The following is a 24,080-nucleotide window of genomic DNA, read 5'->3' as shown; positions in this document are numbered from 1 at the left end:
GGGAGAGAGGGAGGGAGGGAGGGAGAGAGGGAGGGAGGGAGGTTAGGTCGGGGAGGGAGGTCAGGTCGGGGAGAGGGAGGTCAGGTCGGGGAGGGGGAGGTCAGGTCGGATCCAGTCCGGGGGCGAGAGTAGAGTCGGGTCGAGTCGGGTGGGAGCGGGAGTGGCAGCGGCAGCGGCAGACGCAGACGGGTCCAGTCGGGTCCGGTCCAGTCGGGGCCGGGGGGGAGCGGAAGCAGGAGCGGCGGGGAAGCAGGAGCGGCACCGACAGGCGGGTCGAGTCGGGTCCGGTCCGGTCGTGGGGGGCGGGGGGGAAAGCAGGAGCGGGAGTCGGCAGGAAGCAGGAGCTGGCCGTGGGAGGAGCCTTATTCACGCAGCCCCAGTGAGGCCATTCGGCCAGGGCTAGCGGCTGTGTGCTTCGGGCCCCTCCCATATAGTTTCGGGCGCCTGGAGCTACTGCACTTGCGTGCCCACTGTAGCGCGCATGTGCAGAGCTCCCCGCACTGTTTTCGGCGCAGGTCCTAGCTCCGCCCCCTACAGCTCCTGCTGCGCAGCGCCGAGGGCCAGAGGACCTGCAGGGAGGTGGAGAATACGGAGGTTTTTTTAGGCGCACTTTGTGGCGCGAAAAACGGGCGTCCAGCTCGGAGGGGCGCCCGTTTTTTATCGTGTGGAAACTTGGGCCCAAAGAGTTACCGACAAGCCAGTCGCGCCGCAAGCGCTTTTTTAGCCCAAAAGATCCACTCGTGGGGACACTTGGCCTCACAATAGATGACGGCACGGTTCCAGAAAAGCTGGTGGGATCGGGGATTTTAAAAACATGCCCAATAATTCTGGACCCATCACGGTAATGCCCCAACCTAGGCCCCCTGCCCCTATCGGACCATTCCAGCAGGTCGATTATATAGCTCTTCTTCCATGCCAAGGATACACTAACATTCTTGTCATGGTTGACAGATTCTCTAGATGGGTAGAAGCTGTCCCAACTAAAAGAGCCACAGCCAATCACACTGCAAAGGTCTGTGTAAGGATTACATAGAAACATAGAAACATAGAAAATAGGTGCAGGAGTAGGCCATTCGGCCCTTCTAGCCTGCACCGCCATTCAATGAGTTCATGGCTGAACATGCAACTTCAGAACCCCATTCCTGCTTTCTCACCATACCCCTTGATTCCCCTAGTAGTAAGGACTTCATCCAACTCCTTTTTGAATATATTTAGTGAATTGGCCTCAACAACTTTCTGTGGTAGAGAATTCCACAGGTTCACCACTCTCTGGGTGAAGAAATTCCTCCTCATCTCGGTCCTAAATGGCTTCCCCCTTATCCTTAGACTGTGACCCCTGGTTCTGGACTTCCCCAACATTGGGAACATTCTTCCTGCATCTAACCTGTCTAACCCCGTCAGAATTTTAAACGTTTCTATGAGGTCCCCTCTCATTCTTCTGAACTCCAGTGAATACAAGCCCAGTTGATCCAGTCTTTCTTGATAGGTCAGTCCCGCCATCCCGGGAATCAGTCTGGTGAACCTTCGCTGCACTCCCTCAATAGCAAGAATGTCCTTCCTCAGGTTAGGAGACCAAAACTGTACGCAATACTCCAGGTGTGGCCTCACCAAGGCCCTGTACAATTGTAGCAACACCTCCCTGCCCCTGTACTCAAATCCCCTCGCTATGAAGGCCAACATGCCATTTGCTTTCTTAACCGCCTGCTGTACCTGCATGCCAACCTTCAATGACTGATGTACCATGACACCCAGGTCTCTTTGCACCTCCCCTTTTCCTAATCTGTCACCATTCAGATAATAGTCTGTTTCTCTGTTTTTACCACCAAAGTGGATAGCCTCACATTTATCCACATTATACTTCATCTGCCATGCATTTGCCCACTCACCTAACCTATCCAAGTCACTCTGCAGCCTCATAGCATCCTCCTCGCAGCTCACACTGCCATCCAACTTAGTGTCATCCGCAAATTTGGAGATACTACATTTAATCCCCTCGTCTAAATCATAATGTACAGTGTAAACAGCTGGGGCCCCAGCACAGAACCTTGCGGTACCCCACTAGTCACCGCCTGCCATTCTGAAAAGTCCCCATTTACTCCTACTCTTTGCTTCCTGTCTGACAACCAGTTCTCAATCCATGTCAGCACACTAACCTCAATCCCATGTGCTTTAACTTTGCACATTAATCTCTTGTGTGGGACCTTGTCGAAAGCCTTCTGAAAGTCCAAATATACCACATCAACTGGTTCTTCCTTGTCCACTCTACTGGAAACATCCTCAAAAAATTCCAGAAGATTTGTCAAGCATGATTTCCCTTTCACAAATCCATGCTGACCTGGACCTATCATATTACCTCTTTCCAAATGAGCTGCTATGACATCCTTAATAATTGATTCCATCATTTTACCCACTACCGATGTCAGGCTGACCGGTCTATAATTCCCTGTTTTCTCTCTCCCTCCTTACCCGCTAAGTGGGTAATTTCTTCGGAGCTATCTGGGATATACAGTTTTCTGTATCCTGAAACGCATTGCCTGTTTTGTTTTGATTAATTATCCACTTAGCCATTTCCGAGATATTCAAGGGAATTGGCCTCAAGGGAATCCCTCCCTTTGAGTGAATAGGAATATGCGCACACACCCAACAACTAGAAATGTTACCTTGTTTGGCATAAATGTATGACATATACAAAAAGGTATTTACATGTAATTCCCCGATGGGGAGTCCCGAGTAGCATTGACTCAGATCAGGGAACACACTTCACAGGTGCTGTCTGCCAAGAAGTCTGTAGGTTACTGAACATTACGTGGGATTTACACTGTTCTTATCACCCACAATCATCAAAGGACAAGTAGAACGAATGAATCGAACTCTGAAACAACGGCTTGCCAAATATCACCAAGAAGGAACACCATGGCCCCAGGCACTACCAATAGTGCTATGTAGCATTAGGGCAACCCCGAACAGAACTACAGGTCTAAGCCCATTTGAAATTATAACAGGAAGACCCATGTCGCTGCCAGGAACTATTGATTTACGGAAAGTTGATGTTCACTTAATGAGTGACATTTTGTTATCATACTGTCAGAACCTAACCAATGCTATTCGTTCTGTTTCTCAACAGGTATCGGCAGCTTGGGGTAATCCACCTGAAGAAGGACACAACATCATCCCGGGAGTCTGGGTGTATATGAAAAAGTTGCATAAAGAACCTTTGGGTGCCAAGTGGGAGGTCCTTACCAAGTGTTATTGACCACCCAGGCAACTGATAAAGTCCAAGGAAAGAAAGCCTGGATCCACGCTTCACATGTTAAACGAGCACCAGTAACTGAAGCTGAAATCTGATAAGGACAATTACTTTTTGTCAAAATGTATAAATTTTCTGTATTACTGACTGTAGGTATTCCAGGTATATGCCTACTTCTTACTAGCCGACCCTCTGCACCAAAGGGAAATAGTAGGGTAGCAAGGGAATTACATGTAAATACCTTTTTATATATGTCATACATTTATGCCAAACAAGATAACATTTCTAGTTGTTGGGTGTGTGCGCATATTCCTATTCACTCAAAGGGAGGGATTCCCTTGAGGCCAATTCCCTTGAATATCTCGGAAATGGCTAAGTGGATAATTAATCAAAACAAAACAGGCAATGCGTTTCAGGATACAGAAAACTGTATATCCCAGATAGCTCCGAAGAAATTACCCACTTAGCGGAGCATATCCAAAAGGAGGTAGAAAAACTTAAGCAACCCCCATCATTCACTTTGTGGAGCGGAGCCACTGAATGGCTAGGTTCAATAGGAACTTCATTGGTGGAAGGTTTAATTCTATTCATTTTAATTTTTTTACTTTTATATTGTTTGTTTATGTTGATTAAATGTTGTTGCAACCAGGCGGCAGCAGCTGCTATCCCGCAGGTGAGACACCTTGCAAGTCCCAGCAGACGTGGCACAGGGGTATATTATGCTTAAGGGAAGGTTGTTTACTGGTTGAATTAAGATATTGATTTGAATTAAATTGGAATAAGGTTAATTAACCTACTAAAACCAGACTTCCATTTTGGCCACAATGGAATTCGGGTTGGTGTAAATTTGTGTGGAAGCTACTAGTCCAGACATGTTTTGAAACACATCAACAAATTTTAGAAGGAAACTCTATTACATGTATGAAATTATTTTGTAGAATGTTTAACCAGTAATACCTGATGTTTTATGATTCAGTTTGTGAAAGAATCAAAGGGGGGATTGATAGAGAATACAAACAAGCAGTCTATGAGAAAGCACAGACCCCCCAGTCAGAACTGCTAAGTGAGTGGGAGCATGTTGCATTAAGACATCAATCAACTTGACATTTCAGGACCTTTGGCAGCGAGCCAATTAAAGGTTAACAGAATATCAATTGAGCCAATAAGGTCAAAGAAGGCGAGTTCTTTTCTGTAAATTGATCAGGTATAAGAACAGCCATGTTTTGCCATGTGTTCTCAGAAGGACAAAGGCCTGGCTTAAAACCAAGAGCTTGTAGCATCTGCCAGAATAAAATTACGTTAAACCTACAACTGGAGTTCGCATTTCATTGAAAATTAAGAGATCTAACAGTGCCACTGCCACAGGGCAGGGCCTCAGCAATTCTAGTAATCTGCTGGACGACAGATTGCTGGACTTCTGTGAAACCCTGCAAGCCCCTTTAAACACTGGAATCCAGATCCATGATGGCAGCAGTCTGCACCTCCACTGCAGCACTCAGATGTTGAGTGGCTGCTGCTTGTGCTGCAATGGAAGCTGAGAGATCGGCTATCAGATGCTGCATCAGGCTTGGGTCCACAAGTGTGCTAATGGAGTTGGTCACCACTTCCATGCTGGAAAGCATGGGCTCCATGCTCTGCGCAAAGCCCTATGCCAAGTTGGTGCCGGACTGCTCCATGCTCCTTGACACCCATGCAGGCTTTCTGGCAGGTTTCCCAATACACCAAACATTTCATTTGGTGGAAATCAGCTGTTACTGTTTCACAGATTTTTTTGACAGTTCACTACATTGAAGATTGCTTCACATGTTTCCTGACATTGGCTTAATGGAAGAGGATGAGCAGGAGCAGATAAGGGCTACCCAAAATTTCTGGTGTCACTAAAGGCATGCTGTCTGGATCCACCATCATGCCATCTAATGCATCTACAGACCCCGGCAATATATGAAAAGCACTACTTCTGGGGCTGAGGTTAAGCAGGGAGACAGTTAGCTGTACCATCTGATTCAGAAAGACCTATACAACCTTAAGGATTGAGCAGCACTGCCAGTGGCTGTCAAGGTGAGTACAGACCTCAATTGTTATGCCTCAAGCTTCTTTCAAGTGAGCAGTATTGGCCAATTTGCTGTCCATAACTGCGTCAATCTAGTGCTTTAATCATGCAGACCAATACCTTTCCTACTGACCAAAACAGCAACATAACAAGGCTGCCGAATTAAAGTGGATTGTGTGATTTTCTAAAGTATAGGAGGTGGTTGATAGCCATGGCCAACCAAGTCCTTAGCCACAATGCCATAGCTTACATGAACAGAAAAATATTTTATTGCATCAATGCACATCTTGTCTGTGACCACCTGCACTGCATTATCAATTCAATTCAATGCATGTATAATGGTTTAATTATATGCTAATCATCTGTGCTGTCTTACTTGAAAGCAAAAAGAGGCTGGAAGGATGGTTCCTCAGAGACCAAAGCTAACATCTTCAACCCTGACTGATGATACCCTTGCAGCAACCATGGACAAAATCTGAGTGAATAAGGTCTATACAACACTAGGGTCACTACTGCGCATATCACAGAAATCTTGAAATTGTGCTTTAGATGTCTGGACAGTATGGCTCCCGGGTTTCCAAGATTGCTTTCATCTGCATCAGTCTCTACAACTTTACTATATAAGGAACAAGAAGGTTAATCTAGAATAGAGACCTTGAGGATGCGCCTGCTGAAATACTAGAACAGCCAAGAAGACTGTTGCATTGGGCACTCATCCAAGAAATATTTCACTAACTGCCAGAGCTGTTCCTTGAAGGAAGGAGAAAGTAACCCAAAATGTCTTCAGCGGCACGATCCTCTGCATTTCCTCAATTACCATCAATGCCCCTCCTTTGCTCTGGTGTTTATTATGTATGATTACAAAAATAATCTATCAAGTTTAAATGCAGTGTAACTAATTTATAACCTACTTTCTGTGAGTGATGTTACTGTTTTTCCCCATGATGTTCCCCTTAGTGTTTGGGAATTATAGATGCAATCTAACCCTGAATCTATGAATTATTTTAGTGCATCCCCTCTGGAATGAGTAACTGCTGGTTGGTTGCAGGATTTCACTACATTTTACATGTACTAGTGTCTTCTTGTGCTTGTTCCTGAGAAGATGCAAAAACTGATTTAGCCACTTAATTGTGTCTACATCAGTTATGCCACGACTGTTGGCCACTCTCAATGTGTCTCTGGACTTGTGTGGGAACTGATCTCTTGGCAGTAATGAGGTTTATGAACTTCTGTCTCAAGGTCCTCTGTCTGATTGCCTAGCATGTTCAAGCTAAATCAAATCAACTGTTGTCGACTGGAGCCCAAGGCCTTTATAGCAGCAGTGTGAGCATTCCTGAGATATAATCCTACTGTACTTTGAACATTTGTCAGTGAAAGCTGCAAATGTCTCTGGAGTTGTCATGTGGTCTGTTGTAGACTGCTCAGATAGCAATCTCCCTTTAAAAGCAGGCCATCTCAAGTCAACATTCCCAGGCACCGCAGAAGAGGCAAGAACTGCACTATCCCATCAGGTAGCAGTGTCCATTCTTCACTTGCCACTACCACTTGTTCCTCCTCACATGTGAATTGCTTGGTGCGATCTCCTCAAGCTCACTACCTATATCTCACAGGGTGTATAACTGTGCAGTTGCTTGCTATAGGTTGAAGAATGATACAGGTGTTTCTTATTCTAGTTCATCAGTAGTGTTGACATTCTGTTCTTCCAGGCCTGCAAAAACAGAAGAGGAACCTATATTAAAGAAGCACCTTCAAGCAATCCTGCATATGATGTTGGTGATGTGAGTGCAAGCCTGTATGTGAGTAACTCAGTGAGGGGACAGGATAACAAACCAGGATGGTATTAATCCGGAATTTACAGAAAGCCCCTGGTTTCACTCTTCCCTAATTCATTGATGCTATCATAGAATGAATCATCGAATGGTACAGCACAGAAGGAGGTCATTCAGCCCATTGTGCCTGCTCTTTGAAAGAGCTATCTGTGATATATTCTTTGTGACATCACTAAAAACACTCACTATAAGATGACTCCAACACACCCTGGGGCCGAAATTGCCCCTTTCCTTAAGGCTTGTTACCCCCGAAAAGCGGCGGCCATGCTGTGGAGTGCAGTGGCCACTGACTTTTTGGGCAATGGCCACTGATAGCCCAATTGCCCTCCTGAGTTTTCCTGGCGGTGCCTCGATCCCTTCCTTACCACTCCGCTGCTGCCGATCGGTGGTAAGCACGTTATCACCGTGCGCACTGCCAATCGAACCTCCCGATGGCGACATTCCCCATGAAAAATCTTCGGCCCGCTAAGCGGTGCCAAAACAAGCTTTTCCTCAGTAGTCCAGTGAGGCTGTGGCCTACCACAGCGGTGGTGCTTCTTCCCTTAAAGGGGAGGGCCTATTGCTGCTGCCGTCATGTTTTTTTTTGTCAGCTGACTGCTATGTCGGCCTGACAATCATGCCCCCAGTTCTGGATAAGGCCCGTTATCGCTGTTTTGCGGCGGCCATGCAGAGGAATCGAGTGGCCGCCGTGTTGCAGTCCATTGGCCGCCACGACCCAAATTCAGTTTGGGGATTTTTTGGCCTGTCTTCCGAACTTCCTCACTTCTGCCACGCTGCTGCTGACCACCACAAGCGTGTCATCAAAGCGCGCACTACTGCTATCCCGCACTGCGTCTCAAATTTAACTGCAAAAATCGTATTTTCTGTCGGCGCACCTGGTTTCTTGACTGCGAACCACGGCCCTTCAAGGGGAGGGCGCACTGCCGCGACCACCTTGTTTTTATTTTTGCCGGTCGACTTCCTGATCAGCTGGCCAATTATTGCCCGAGGTTCGGCTGGGTTGCCAACATGCAGCCTGGCACACCCTCTTGGGTGCCAGGCCATTGGTCCAGCCGAAACCCTCCCTGGTGGCCCAGTGGGCTGAAGTTATGAAAATGCCTTAAATGAAGGGGAGAGCTGTGGTGACATGGCGCCATGATGACATCATCGCAGCGGCCACTCCACACGACCACCAACTTCCGCCCCTCAGTTGCCGTCACCACCGCGGTTTTGCTCCTCAGGTATTGTCACCGCCCCTCCACCACCATTATGACCAACTTCCGATCAAAACAAAAAAAAACAAAGAGTCGAATGTTGCGAAAGAGTCGACCTGAACTGCAGCTGCAGTAAAAAAACAGTGAACCAGGGTGGGAGCGTGGGGCAATTTGTACCCCAGGTGTCTTTTATTGTATTTACATCAGCAGTTGCATTGCCACAGTAGTCCACTAGGTGAAGCAGTTGTCCACTAGGGGGAGTTCTATATTACACTTCTCCCTCCTTAACGAAGAAATAATCATAACAAAACAATCATCATACAAAACTTGCATGGTTATATACAACAAAAGATATGGACTTATTTTGCCATATCTACAAATCAAACTTAACCACTTGTTTTCTGTTTCGAAGAGGATACCTTGCTCTTGAACAGAACTTTCCAAACATGGTATCAAACTTGGACGCATTCCAGGCTGAACCTGAGGAGAGTTTTTCTCCAAGGGCAAACCTTGATCGACATTTAAACTCTGTATCGCTTCAGACTGTTTGTCTGCCTGACTCGGACTCAGACTTAAATTCCGACTTTCTCTTGGACTTGTTTCTAGTACATCTGATATAGGATTTGCTACTGGTACTCTACTTGTAATAAGATTATCTGACTCATCGGAAATAATCAAATCATTCCAACTTTCAACTCCTTCCACATCTGTAGGTAAAATATCAATGTGAACAAGCCTAACCTTTCCATCATTAAACATTTTGGCCAAATATGTGCGAGAGGCACATATCTTCACTACTCCTCCTGGTAACCACTTTAACCCTTTATGGTGATGGTTCTTCACTCTATCCTTCTGATTCAATTTCACACTTCTCTCTCTTACTCTATTGCTACAATGATTCTCTTTTTGTCTTGATTGTGCCAAGTTTGGCTTTAACAACAAGAACCTGGTTCGTGGCTGTCGTTTGAGAAACAACTCTGCTGGTGTTCAACCAGTAATTGTATGAGGAATATTAAGATAAGTAATCAGAAAATTTGTCAATTTGTGGTCCAAAGACAACTGCTGTTTCTTTAGATTTGGATCCAACATTTGCTTGATGAGGGCACATTTTACAATTTGTACTGTGTGCTCTGCTATACCATTTGAAGCAGGGTAGTATTTTGGTATGTTTCACACCATTTCTGCTCATGAACTGTGCAAATTTGTCTGAACAAAATTGCGGCCCATTATCTGACACAATTTCTTCTGGGAGGCCATATGAAGAAAACAATCTTCGCAAATTGTCTCGAGTTCTACTTGTTGTTATTTTCTGCATCGGAAACACTTCTACCCACTTTGAATAGTTAGCAATCACAATGAACAACTGCTATCTTTCTAGCTCAGCAAAATCTATATGTAACCTTTGCCACACCCTGGGAGGCCATTTCCATGGCTGTAGTGGTACTGATGGTGGTTTCTTGCTTACCAATTAACATGTTGTACACTGACTAATGATGTACTCTATATCTTTATCTTGATCTGGCCACCATAAGGAACTGCATGCAAAACTCTTGGTCAGGTGCTGGTCATGAAGATCTCTTAACAATTTGGACTTGAATTTATTTGGAATAACTACTCTTGCACTCAACATGATACAATCTTTATCCACTGATAATTCATTCCTATAAACAAAGCATGGATGAATATCTTTCTCTGTTACCTTTTTTGGCCAGCTATTTAATATGTAATCATACACCTTTGACATAACTGGGTCACGCTGGGTTGCTCTACCAATCTCTTCAACTGTGATTGGCAGCTCATCGATGTATGAAAAATAGAACACTTCTTCACCATTGGGTGTAACTTGTGATGAGGATGGCAACCTAGACATAGCATCAGCATTATTGTGATCAGCTGATCGTCTGTACTCAATGTCATACATATATGCTGACAAAATCAAAGCCCATCTGTGCATTCGGGCTGCAGCTAAGGGTGGAACTGGAGACTTTGGATGGAGGATTGCCGTCAGGGGCTTATGGTCAGTAACTATGGTAAACGTATGACCATACAAGTATTTGTGGAACTTCTTGACCTCAAAAATCAATGCCAAATCTTCTCTTTTGATCTGCGCATAATTACGTTCACTGGCAGAGTAAGTGAAGCAAAAGCACCCCACTATATAGTGCATGAAAGATCACTGTCCGAACTCCATACAGAGAGGCATCACATGCTAGCTTTATCTCCTTAGATAAGTCATAGTGAACTAACATGGTGCTCTCTACCTACCGGCTTTTATACTCTTTGAAAGCTGCGTCGCATTCTTCTGACCACTTCCGATGGACCTGTTTTTTCAATAGCTCATTCAATGGATGTAACAATGTAGCTAAATTTGGTAGGAACTTCCCATAATAGTTCAAATGACCCAAGAATGATCAAAGTTTTGTGATATTCTTGGGAATGAGTGCATTTCTGATCGCATCCAGCTTTCCCTTGGTTGGTTGTAAGCCATATTTGTCTACTCTGTGTCCTAAGCACTCCACTGAGTTTTGAAATAACTAACACTTGTGAGCAGTCACTCGTATTCAGTGCTTCTCTAGCTGTTTGAGCACTTCATTCAATACTTTATTATGAATTTTCCTGTTTGATGCGGAAATGAGTATGTCATCTAAAAACCATACTAGCCGTTCATGCCTTGCAAAATCTGATTAATCACCCCTTGGAATATGGCGGGGGTGGAAGACATTCCAAATGGTAGCCCATTAAATTGATATAGGCTTGGATGAGTATTTATAGTCAAGCGTGACTTGGACTCCTCATCTAGTTCAAGTTGTAAGTAGGCATTTGTGAGAGCTAACTTTGAGAATATCTAGCCACCTGTCAGCGTTGTGAACAAATCTTCTACATTTGGCAATGTATTGGGTAGATTAACCTCTAGAATCTGAGTTACAGTTACTTTATAATCACCACACAACCTTACCTTACAGTCTTAGATACAACAACAATGGGTGTAGCCCAATTACTTAGATCTATCTTAGAGATAATGTTCTCAGTTTCTAGTCTTTTGACTTCTTGCTCAACGTTTTCCTTGAGTCCGTATGGTATGGGACATGGCTTGCAGTAAACTGGTTTAGCGTCCTTCTGTACCCTGACACTCACCTTAAAGCCTTGGATCGGACTGTCTGTTTTGCAGAACATCTTCGGCTACTTCTTGATGATGTCATCTTTCTATGCAAATCTCGTTTCAACACGAAAAATCTCATTCCAATCCAGCTTCAGTTCTCTCAACCAATTTCTACTTATTAAAGCAGAAGACATTACGAAGAGAGGAAAGCTCTGAAGCTGATCCTTGTATTTCACCGGTACATTGATACATCCTACCACAGGGATTTGCTCTCCCGAGTAGCCTCACAGCTCTATCTTTGACTTCTCCAGTAGAAAATCACTCAACTGGTCAAGATATAGCGATTCCAGTACTATGCTCATGGATGCATCAGTGTTGATTTCCATGGGTATCCTGGTTCCTGCAACATCTACTTGGATGACAATATATCGCGAATCGCTGTTAAGATAACCTCGTGCTCCTGATGACATGCATCTCCAGAACCTCCTCATCCTGTTGCTTCTCTTCAATGCTATGTAGTCTCTGGCGATTTCAATTTATAGCATTGAACATCGGTCTACATGCCTTCGCAAGATACCCAGTTTTCTTGCAGTAGAAACACTCTGCCTTCACATATGGACAGCTTTGAGCAGTGTGTTGTCCCAGACACCAATAGCATGACTTCAATGCGCTGTTACCTTGGTGAGTTGCTGAGGCCTTGGGGCACTATTGCCTTTTACTTCTAACCTGCAGGCGATTCACTTCGGTTATCTGACAACTGGAATTGGTGCGAAATTCTCGGGAGTATTGGTCGGCCATATCCATCGACATAGCTGTCTGACAAACTAAATCAAAAGTCAAGTTAAGGGTTGTCAACAACTTTCTTCTGATTGCCACAATCAAAGTGATCACGTAATGCTCAGTCCTGAAAGTTTCTGAAATGACAGTGAATAGATAGCCTTTTTTAATGCTTCAATGTACTCACTGATATTCTCGTCAATTAATTGATCTCGTATTCCAAAATGATAGCTTTCAGCAATTTCCAGGCGCTCAGGACTGTAGTGTCATTCTAACTTAGAATCTGCATCAGTGGAGTGTGCTTCAGCTTGACGGGATCAAGCACATTTTTCAGGATTTCATACGCCTGCTTCAGTCAAGAAAATAGCCCTTTTTCTTTCTAACACCACTCGGTTATGGTTTTAACATCGGGGACTTCAACGATACTACTTGCAGTGAAAAACATTTCTATCTGCTCCATATATGCTCAGAAAGTCTCTCAGTTATGATGGAACTCACCCAAATGCCCTATTATTCCCATAGGTTCAGCCATCTGGACTCTTCAGTTGAGCCAAGTGTGCTTGTAATTTACCTTGGATTTTTAGCTGTGCTGCAAAACAAAGAAGCTCTCAAAATCTCTTTGTTGGTTGGCTGGATCATTCACCAACAACAATTTCAGTTAGGATATCCAGAAATTTTATCCTACGTCGCCAAAGTTCTTTATGACATCACTAACAACACACACTACAAGTTGGCTCCAGCACATGATGTGTCTTTTATTGTATTTACATCAGCAGTTGCATTTCCACTGTAGTCCACTCAGTGGAGCAGTAGTCCACTAGGAGGAGCTCTATATTACACTATACTAATAATGTCCTTGCTGCCCTTCTCAAATAGTGCCAAGTGATTCTAATGTTATGTTCTCCTCTCACGTAGCTGTCGGGCAGCCTCACCTTTCTGTAGCACATACCATAAATTTGGGCTTGTGCTTTGAATGACCAATAATACAGTGTGTGTGCAGTACACCAACATCAATGCCTAGGTTATAAATTATTGCTCAAGGCTTTGACGTGGGAATTGACGGTGGTGACGGTGCTTCATCGTTGCTGGGTCAAAATCCAGTACAGTGGGACTACCTTCCACCACATGGACTGTAGCAGTTCAAGATGTCGGCTCACTACCACCTTCTCACTGTTCTGCCACTCTATGCAAATGATACATTGTACATGTATGTGTGGAGCATCAGCCTCAGTTGTGCATGCATGATCCTGACTAAAGCTGGAATGAAAAAGTGTGCAGACTAAGTATGAAGAAGTTTTATCAAAGAAGTACAATAGAGTAGAAGTGAAAAAAAGAGAGCAAAAGAAATAAAAATGCAAAGATCTGCTGAAAAAGAATGGGGCCCAGCCTGTGCATGCATGGTTGGAGCCAAATTTCAGGCAAACATCATCATCATCATCATAGGCGGCCCCTCGTATTAAGGATGATTTGCTTCCACGCCAAAAAGAGATGAGTTCACAGGTTTTTCAATGAAGGGCCTAATATTCCAGGTCCCTACATGTTGAAGGGTGGAAGATGCCTGTGCATGGATTTTTTTAACGTGTGGTAGCCGTTGCACACGGGCTTGACAGAGCTAGGTCTTGGTGACCAAGACGACTGGAGACCAGCTCTGCTGACAACACATACATAAAGGCAGAAAATTCACAAAACAAATGGTGAATCTATCTTGGCTAAAATAACTTTATCAAGGAGGCTTTGAAGGCAAACAAATGGGTAACAAAAGGTAATGGAAGAAATTAAGCTCTAGGGAAAGAAAACAAATAATCACCAGGTCCATAAGACACAGGTAAACCTCTTGAACAAAGCAGTTGGATAGAAATATGGAATACCACACAGGCAATTGATGGGTACGTTCAGTGATTGTTGCTGGAATTATTCAATGTTTTTGCGTTTATGTTCCTCCTGTGGCAGCACTTTAAAAAATAATTGGTTGAACTTGCAGCCTTTCAAATGGTTGCATTTTTTATGAGCTTCTAATGGATCTTTGCTGATTGATCACATCACGCAAGAGTATGCAAACCAAACTACTGAGAAATATGTGAAGAGTTTCTATTTACCAGATACAGAGTGCACACAGTTTCCCTTATAAGGAAAACAACCAAATTACCTAAATGCAGAGAGTTTAGGTGCAGTTTACCAACAGTGGAGGCTGAGGGAGTCTCAACTGTCAAAGGAATATTGCTGCAGTTCAACCAGCAAACAATGCACAAGTAAGATTCATACTGCTTGTCCAGCTAGGACCAACCTTTGTGCTAGAATATTAACTTGGGAGTCTGTCAAGAGCTGAGTGGGAAAAATTCCAGTCCCAGTAATAAGTCAGCCTAAATTGATTACATTTATAAGCCAGGTGGCTGGTCAATCATCAAATGTCCTAGAGTACCACAACCTGGCTAGCTCAGGTATTGGATTACCAAGTATGCCACAGAGAATTGTCTTGGTTCCAATCTTCCATTGCAAACAAAGTGTATCATCTCAGTGCCAACCTTGCCACAAAATCATGTGGCAGATGGCAAATGCAAATTTGAGTTCTTACCAGACCAACAGTAGATACCAATGACTTTTCACAAGCAGCATGCTGAGCAGCACAACTTTCCATAAAATGTTACTGTTCATATGGCCATTACAGAGACATATCATGGCCATGAAATTCCTTCTCTTAGTGCCGGCATTAAAAATGGCGGCCACCATTTCCGGCGCACCACGGCTGTCCATATTTTGGGCTGGTTGGCAGTGCAGCATTTGGCAGAAGAATGCGAAATGGTAGATCATGACAACAATCAGCGTGTAACGCTGATTTGACGCATGACCTGCTATTTTGGACATCGCCGCTCAAATGTATGCCCTCTACAAAGCACGCACAGCTGAATATGTGTTCAGTTGCACGATGGACCCCCCTTACTAGCTCAACTTAAATGGACACATGCAAGTTACTTTTTGCATTTATATTGGTTCCTGTACAGTTTATTTGAGTAGTAGCTTGGTGTAAGACATTTAAAGGGTTGTTAAAGTATGCAGAGAGTGCAGGGACTGCTGCTGGATGTTTGCAAGGCTTTGGCTCTGAAAGGAAGATCTACGGGAACATCACATGCTCCCAGTCCTGGGCACTCCAGTTGCAGTCCCACTTGGGCTGCAGCATGACATGGAGATGGAGCAGAGGTAGCAAAGAGGACAAGCTGCTCGCAGATGGAAGTAGTGGAGGAAGAGGAGTAGGAAGAGGAAGAAGTAGAAGAGGAGGAAGAGGAAGAGGAGCAGGAAGCGGAAGGAAGGGGGCTACCGAGTCACTCCCTTTCTGGCCGGAGATATCCGGGATCGAAACATCCGCCTATGGTACCAGTAAACACAATCCCAATTTCCCATTCAGCATTAGTCCCCGACCTTACCTTCCCTCTGTTACCATCAAAGTATCCTCTTGGTCACAATGCTGAAATAATAACTATCACCAATCAAATTTTTCAATCCAACTTTATCCATATATGCATCCAATATTACATCAAAAAATCAACGAATCACTCTTGTGCATTCCCTTAGAGACTGTCTTGCATGTGCCTTTGCCTATCCTAGTGCTCCTATGCAATGCTACCCCAGTGGTTGCAGCATAGCTGCTGGAAGGCTGGTGACTTTCAGTGGGAGAAGACTGCAGATGGTCTTGCTGGATGACCTCGTGGAGTTCTGAGCTTAGTAGGCCCAGTTTCGGATTGTACCACCCCTGCCAGGCCGGCAGCAGTCTGAGCTGGCTGATTGACAGGCAAAAGAAGTGGCACTGGCGAGGTGGCAGTGGTGGGAGTACAAATTATGTCATCCTGAGAGAGGACAGCAGGGTCCTCCTCCACAGATCCATTACAACTCCACCGGCGCAGTGTTTCACCAATCCCAGTAATCTGCTGGGGTTCATGCTGTTGGACTGCTGTGAAACCCTGCAAGCTCCTTTCAACACTGGTAAACCCAGCCAGGATGGCAGCAGTCTGTGCTTGCGTGCCAGCAAGCTGAGCTTGCATGACTTCAGTCTGAGCTTCCATTGCAGCACTGAGACATTGGGTGGATGCTGCTTGTGCTACAATGGAAGTGGAGACTTCGGGCATCAGATGTGGTAAGATGGTTAGGTCCTCAAGTGCATTAATGGATCTGCCCAGCCCTTCCACGCTGGACAGGATGGGCTCAAGCTCTGCCAAAAGCCCTGTGCAAGAAGTGAATGCTTACACGATATGCAGATTGTAAATCAGAAGAGATTGTGGGATGAGTGGGAAGTGGGATGTTAGAAAGAGGATATTGTATGAAGATATTGGCATCTTATATTCCTTTAGCCCAACCACTGGTCATGGGCTCAGCCATCCCCCTGCCAAGAATGGCCAGTACCATCTCCTCCATGAGGGTGAGATCATGCAGGCAAGCCTGTTCCCCACTGGTTAAGTTCTGCTGGTGCTGGTTATGCGCCACGTTTTCCTGCAAGAATATCCCCTATGGGGACATGATATTGAATTGATTTTTGGACAGGGAGCTGGATCAGGGGCATGCCCTGTCCACTCCATGCACCGACCTGGTCTTGCAATATTTCCAGGAACGGTGCAACTTCGCCTCTCGGCCTTTTGGCCTAAGATCAAACACATTGGCGCAAAGTGATCTTTGGCGTTAGAGTTGATCTGGAACGAAATTGGATATAATAATTTTTTTTTTAAATAAAGGGAAGTGTGTCAGTGAGTGTGGTATAATGTGTTTGGATGATGTGCAGCCATGGTTGAATAACTGACAGCATGTTCAAGCTGTGAGATGAGGGTGTGAGCCTTGCAGCAGTGGCAAGTGTGCCAGGGTGATGTGAAGCTAGGAATGTGAGGTGTGTCTCGTGTTTTGTAGAGATTGTTGGTAGGTGAGTAATGGGGTGTGGTGCATTAAGCAATGTGTGAGGCTAGTGGTGCAATTGGTAGGAGACGGCTTTTAAAGATGCATTCACTGACCTTGACCATTCATCTGAGGTCATTAAATTTCTTTGGGCACTGGAGCCATGTCTTTGGAGTGACACCTCGCCAATCTGGTCCCACATCCTCTTTACTGTGTTTCTGCAGAGCCTCCTGGCCCCGTGTGTGTAGAGGACCTCTCTTCAAGGTGCTGCACAAAGACTGAGTGTTATGTCCTTTCCCTAGCCTGTTGAGGTATTTTTGGTTTGTGCTAAAGCAGTTTTAAAATTTTTGATCATCAGAATGCAGCTCACCTTTAAGAGGTGCAGTCTGCCTTTAAGAGGTGCAGGCTAGCTTTAAGTAAAGCTAGGCACATGCTAAGACACAAACTTTGGTCCCCTGCTGAGTGCATAGCCAGTCAGCAGCACATTCAATACTGGGCTGTGCGCTATTATTACAATTAGCAGGTGGCACAAATTTTACGTGCTGGCTTAACTCCTTTCAGTAGGCGTGAGCCAATTGCACATCATGATCCTCGTGCCTGGTTTCGGGCCTAATCTAATTTCACCCTCACCTCCCCCCCCCACCCCATATCTTACCAAATGAAGGTGTGAAGCTTCAGTTTCAACTTCTCGCTTCTCTGCAATCCTGTAATCCAATAATGGTAGACACAAAACCCTCAGTATATGAGTGGTTGGTGTCATATCTGACCACAAAATAATGCCATTCAGTAGCTGTTGTGGCAAGCCTCAGAGTTTCCTGGACCTCAAACATTGGGTGAAGGAACCCCTTCTGTTGCCTCTGTTGGAATTCTGAACCATGAAAAACTGTAACCTGCATTCTGAATTTGCCATCATAGAAGATGAGAAAGAAATGGGGTTAGTGCAGGAAAGTGGAGTTGAGGTAGAGGATCTGCCATGATCTTATTGAATGGCAGAGCAGGCTCGAGGGGCCAAATGTCCTACTCCTACTCCTATTTCTTACGTTCATATGTTCTCAGAACAATAGCAAAGAACTGTTTCCAAGCTAAAATCAGCTACCAGCAGAATCCCCTGATTTCAAAATGAATCAGCAGTTAGGACAGATGAACCTTGGATTATCCAATCAAAACTTTCAGATTCCCTTTAAGCCATGCAAAGGAATAATAATGCGCATGAGAGCACCATATCACACTGGTTCGTTCATTGTTCACGTTGATGAGTGGAGTGCACTAGATTCCCAGGAGAATCTACCAACAACATAATAACATACAATTCTTTCAGAAATGCCTGGAACAAACCAAGACCACATTATGATACCATTGAACACATCATTAATGAAGACATTTAATAAAATATCTGACAATGGTCATCTTTAAGCATGATTGGACTAAGAAGTGCTATGCATTTCAATTCCCATACTGGAGGTGCTTAATTAGAAGGCAGATTTGTCGACCTTATTTTTGTGTGTTAATGATGCTATTGGTTCTCTGCAAGTCAGATTATTTTATATTTGTGAGTGCAACTAATCAGTGGAGAAGTGAACATCTCCTATTGGCTGCACTCCTGCAATGTAAAAATGCCTTAAATCTGTTTAAGATGCTTAATAATGTTACATTTACACTGATTAAACTTTAGTGATTAATAAACTGTCTGTTAGATTACTAATTATCAAAGCATTAGCAAAAGTGAATGCCATTAAAAGGAAATCATCATGGGTTAGTTTAATGAGTTAATACAGTACCTGGAACAACTAGGATCACACAGAAGCAGATGTAATCTATGAATATTAAATAACTTCTCACTGATTTAGCAAAATCTACTGAACTGTGTTTGATCGGTAATAATTTTGTTGTTAGATCTTGTACATTTAAATCATCCTGGTATGCATAATGGTAATGGGATATTACAGCTATTCAGAAGAGACATCCATTCAAATGAATGAGTGAAAAAAGGGTTTTGAAAAAGCAGCACAATTAAGCTGGAAATACATTTTAACAGCTGTGTATTCAATTGAACAATCATTTTTGTTCAATTGCCTAAGCTTGAAAAGTTGACACAATTAATATCAATTAATTATTGCTTATGTGTCACAACAGAATAAAAATGATATTTAAAAGCAGTATCAGCAGAGACATGTGATTAGCTTACAGAATGATTGGATGTGTGGATGGAGAGAGAGAAAACCCAGAAAACTGAGGAAAAAGTAAACTAACAGCTAGGGTAATTATTATCAACCAGTGTAAACACTACAGTGTGTAAGTACAGTACAGTATTTGTAATGACATGAAAACTGTATTTTTTTTACAAGATTCCTACCTACCTTTTCCCATTAAGCTGCATAATAGGTATGGTATATTGGCCCCTGAGTAACACATCAGGTTTGAACAATTGTTTCAGATAAGTTGCAGCTTGGGTCTGGATATCATTAAAGGCAACCTGTCGCAAAATAGCAATAATTATATAACATATATTATCTACATTTTATTTACTGTATCACAAAATTAAACTTGCAAAAAAAGCGAATAACATTTCTCTGGCGCGGGACGCGGCGACCGTCATTTTGGTCAGGGCCTTAGCACTGCTGATAGCAGCACTGGCCCTGGACATGCAAACATGGAGAGCATGGCTGACTTAACGTCACACTCTGCGAATTTGAACCTTTGTGCTGAGTTTAGCGCTGGTCCTAAGCTCGCTCAGAAAAACGAGCGTGCAGTAGACTGACAGAGACGCTGTCGGCACTTCTTAAAGGGACACAAACATATTCCATGTAAGTTTGCATTTAAGCTTTTGGACTGGATTTTTTATATTTTATTGAAGTATTGGCTTTGTGCAATACATGGTAAAAGTTGTTAAAGTGTGCAAGGAGTGCTGGGAATGCTGGGAGTGCTGCTGGACACTTGCAAGGCCTCAGATGGTAAAAGAAGGCCTCTGAGAAGACAGAACATGCTACAAATACTCACCAGGTCAGACAGCATTCATGGACAGAGAAACAGAGTTCACATCCCAGGTTGAGATGCTGCCTGACCTGCTGAGTATTTCCAGTGTTTTATGTTTTTATTTCATATTGCAAGCATCCGCTCACAGAGGGAAGAGGAAGATGCAGAAGAGGAAGACGCAGAAAGAAAAGGAGGAGGCAGAAGGAAGGAGGCAACCCAGACAGCCCCTTAATGGCAGGGATATCCAAGATGGAATGATCCATCTGTGGTACCAGTAAACACAACCCCAATTGTCCTATCAACATCTTTACCACACCTTACCTTCCCTCTGTTACTGACCATCACAGTGTCCTCTTGGCCATAATGCTGAAATAAAAGCCACTACAAAGCAAAGTTTCCAATCCAACTTTATACAGCTATCCATCGAATATGACATCAAAAAATCAACTCATCAGCCTTATGTATTCCCTTAGTGACTGTCTTGTGTGTGTCTTTGCCTACCTACTGATAGTAGTGCTACCCCAGTGGCTGGTGAAAGGTTTCTGACTTTCAGTGGGGGACACTGCAAATGGCCTTGCTAGTCGATCATATGGAGCTCATGGCTAGGAGTGTCAAATCAAGTGACGGTGTTTCTTCTTCTTCATTCTCCTCTCCCTGCTCTGGTTCAGCCACTGGCTGGGCAGGCTGCATTTCCTGGGTGTGTGAAATGAGGATGCACAAGGGTAGAGTTGTGGTCAGGGGAGGGTAGGAAAGCTAGAGGTGCATGTGAGAAGGAGGATAACGCATGATGATACAAGCATCTTGTATCTTTTCAGCCCTGCCACTGACCAAGGGCTCAGCCATGTCCCTGCCAAGAATGGTGGAATTAGTGATGGGGAACATGGAGATGGCAGAGACTCTGAAAAAATATTTTGTAGATGCAGGAAGAATGTTCCCAATGTTGGTGAAGTCCAGGACCAGGGGTCACAGTCTAAGGATAAGGGGTAAGCCATTTAAAACCAAGAAGAGGAGAAACTTCTTCACCCAGAGAGTGGTGAACCTGTGGAATTCTCTACCACAGAAAGTTGTTGAGGCCAATTCACTAAATATATTCAAAAAGGAGTTAGATGAAGTCCTTACTACTAGGGGGATCAAGGGGTATGGTGAGAAAGCAGGAATGGGTTACTGAAGTTGCATGTTCAGCCATAAACTCATTGAATGGCGGTGCAGGCTCAAGGGCCGAATGGCCTACTCCTGCACCTATTTTCTATGTTTCTATGTTTCTATGTATCAGTCTTTACTGTAGAGGACACTAAAAATATCCCAACAGTGGTCAAGGGGCTATAGGGGGGAGGAGCTTACCACAATTACAATCACTAAGGAGGTGGTACACAGTAGGATAATGAGACTAAAGGCGAATAAATCCCCTGGACCTGATGGCTTGCATCCTAGGGTCTTAAGAGAAGTAGCGGCAGGGATAGTGGATGCATTGGTTGTAATTTACCAAAATTCCCTGGACTCTGAGGAGGTCTCAGCAGATTGGAAAACTGCAAATGTAATGCCCCTATTTAAAAAAGGGAGGCAGACAAAAAGCAGGAAACTATAGACCAGTTAGCCTAACATCTGTGGTTGGGAAAATATTGGAGTCCATTATTAAAGAAGCAGTTGCAGGACATTTGGAAAAGCATAAATCAGTCAGGCAGAGTCAGCATAGATTTATGAAGGGGAAGTCATGTTTGACAAATTTGCTGGAATTCTTTGAGGATGTAACGAACAGGGTGGATAAAGGGGAACCAGTAGATGTGGTGTATTTGGACTTCCAGAAGGCATTTGACAAGGTACCACATAAAAGGTTACTGCACAAGATAAAAGTTCACGGGGTTGGGGGTAATATATTAGCATGGATAGAGAATTGGCTAACAAACAGAAAACAGAGAGTCGGGATAAATGGTTCATTCTCGGGTTGGCAATCAGCAACTAGTGGTGTGCCACAGGGATCAGTGCTGGGACCCCAACTATTTACAACAGGCTAAGTAAGTGGGCAAAAATTTGGCAAATGGAGTATAATGTTGGAAAGTGTGAGGTTATGCACTTTGGCAGAAAAAAAATCAAAGAGCAAGTTATTATTTAAATGGAGAAAAATTGCATAGTGCTGCCGTACAGCGGGACCTAGGGGTCCTGGTGCATGAAACACAAAAGGTTAGTATGCAGATACAGAAAGTGATCAGGAAGACTAATGGAATCTTGGCCTTTATTGCAAAGGGGATGGAGTATAAAAGCAGGGAAGTCTTGCTCCAGTTATACAGGGTATTGGTGAGGCCACACCTGGAATACTGTGTACAGTTTTGGTTTCCATATTTAAGAAAGGATATACTTGCTTTAGAGGTAGTTCAGAGAAGGTTCATTAGGTTGATTAAGGAGATGAGGGAGTTGACTGATGAGGAAAGGTTGAGTAGTTTGGGCCTCTACTCATTGGAATTCAGAATAATGAGAGTTGATCTTATCGAAACATATAAGATTATGAGGGGGCTTGACAAGGTGGATGCAGAGAGGGTGTTTCCACTGATGGGGGAGACTAGAACTAGAGGGCATAATCTTAGAATAAGGCGCCGCCCATTTAAACATAGAAACATAGAAACATAGAAACATAGAAAATAAGTGCAGGAGCAGGCCATTCAGCCCTTCTAGCCTGCACCGCCATTCAATGAGTTCATGGCTGAACATGAAACTTCAGTACCCCCTTCCTGCTTTCTCGCCATACCCCTTGATCCCCCGAGTAGTAAGGACTTCATCTAACTCCCTTTTGAATATATTTAGTGAATTGGCCTCAACTACTTTCTGTGGTAGAGAATTCCACAGGTTCACCACTCTCTGGATGAAGAAGTTTCTCCTCATCTCGGTCCTAAATGGCTTACCCCTTATCCTTAGACTGTGACCCCTGGTTCTGGACTTCCCCAACATTGGGAACATTCTTCCTGCATCTAACCTGTCTAAACCCGTCAGAATTTAAAACTGAGATGAGGAGGAATTTCTTCTCTCAGAGGGTTGTAAATCTATAGAATTCGCTGCCTCAGAGAGCTTTGGAAGCTGGGTCACTGAATAAATTTAAGACTGAGATAGATAGTTTCTTAACCGATAAGGGAATAAGGGGTTATGGGGAGCGAGCAGGGAAGTGGACCCGAGTCCATGATCGGATCAGCCATGATCGTATTAAATGGCAGAGCAGGCTCGAGGGGCTGTAGGGTCTCCTCCTGCTCCTATTTCTTATGTTCTTATGGTCAGCTCCATCTCCTCCATGGGAGTGATGTGAAGATAGGAATGGGAGGTGTGCTTTGAGTTTGGTACAGATTTTTGGTAGGTGAGTGATGGAGGAGGGGAGGTATGGAAGATTCGTGCATTAAGAAGTGTGTGAGGCTAGTGGTGCAATTGGTAAGAGACAGCTTTTGAAAACTGGTCTGCAATCATGAAGCTTCTTTGGGCACTGGAGCCAGGTAGTGGGGGTGACACTGCTGGCAGTGACGGCCTTGATGATGTCGTCCCACATCATTCTTTCTGAGGGGCCTCCTGGCCCCAGTGGATAGAGAACTTCTCATGCATTGTTGAACCCCTGCACAAAGCTGGAGTGCTGCCGCGAGACCCTGGGTGTCCTTTCCCTGGTTTGCTGAGCCATTTGTGTTAGTGCTGAAGTACTTTTCCCATTTCTTTAGGTGTGGAAGACAATTCAGCTTTAAAAGCTGAAGACTCCTATTTGGGAATTGTGTTCAATTACACAATGGACACGCTACATTGGGCCTCCTGCAGGGATTGCCGCTATGAAAATGGCCTTGCATGGTAAGTTTAGCGCTGGGCTAATGTTAGTTAGCAACCAATACCAATATCCCACTCCTGCCAGCACCATTAATTTCGGTGGCCGTTAACTCCAGTCTGCGGTGGCACCAGCAGGTTTTTAGCACTCTCCAATTTTTAGCCTATAATGTCTTCTTAAATAAGAAGGGTAAAGTGACCTAGGCAGCACCATAGCATCGCCTAGTATCACTAGTATCACTTCAGAAACCTGACA

The 24,080-nt window shown here is 44.2% G+C and overlaps 1 protein-coding gene and 1 pseudogene across 1 annotated transcript in view; one reads left to right on the top strand and one right to left on the bottom strand.

The window, feature by feature from the left end:
* The window catches only part of ankar (ankyrin and armadillo repeat containing), a 408,780-nt gene that overhangs the window by 352,551 nt on the left and 32,149 nt on the right, over positions 1-24,080 (bottom strand). The window contains exon 5 of the mRNA XM_070873696.1: positions 19,426-19,541. Coding sequence (XP_070729797.1) covers positions 19,426-19,541 — 116 coding nt within the window. The remainder of the gene's footprint in view (positions 1-19,425; positions 19,542-24,080) is intronic.
* On the top strand, positions 16,585-16,806 carry LOC139260581 (U2 spliceosomal RNA; annotated as a pseudogene).

Source organism: Pristiophorus japonicus, chromosome 3 (genome assembly GCF_044704955.1).
Source record: "Pristiophorus japonicus isolate sPriJap1 chromosome 3, sPriJap1.hap1, whole genome shotgun sequence".
In the NCBI taxonomy this organism is placed as follows: Eukaryota; Metazoa; Chordata; class Chondrichthyes; family Pristiophoridae; genus Pristiophorus; species Pristiophorus japonicus.
This window is presented reverse-complemented; position numbering and strand designations above follow the sequence as displayed.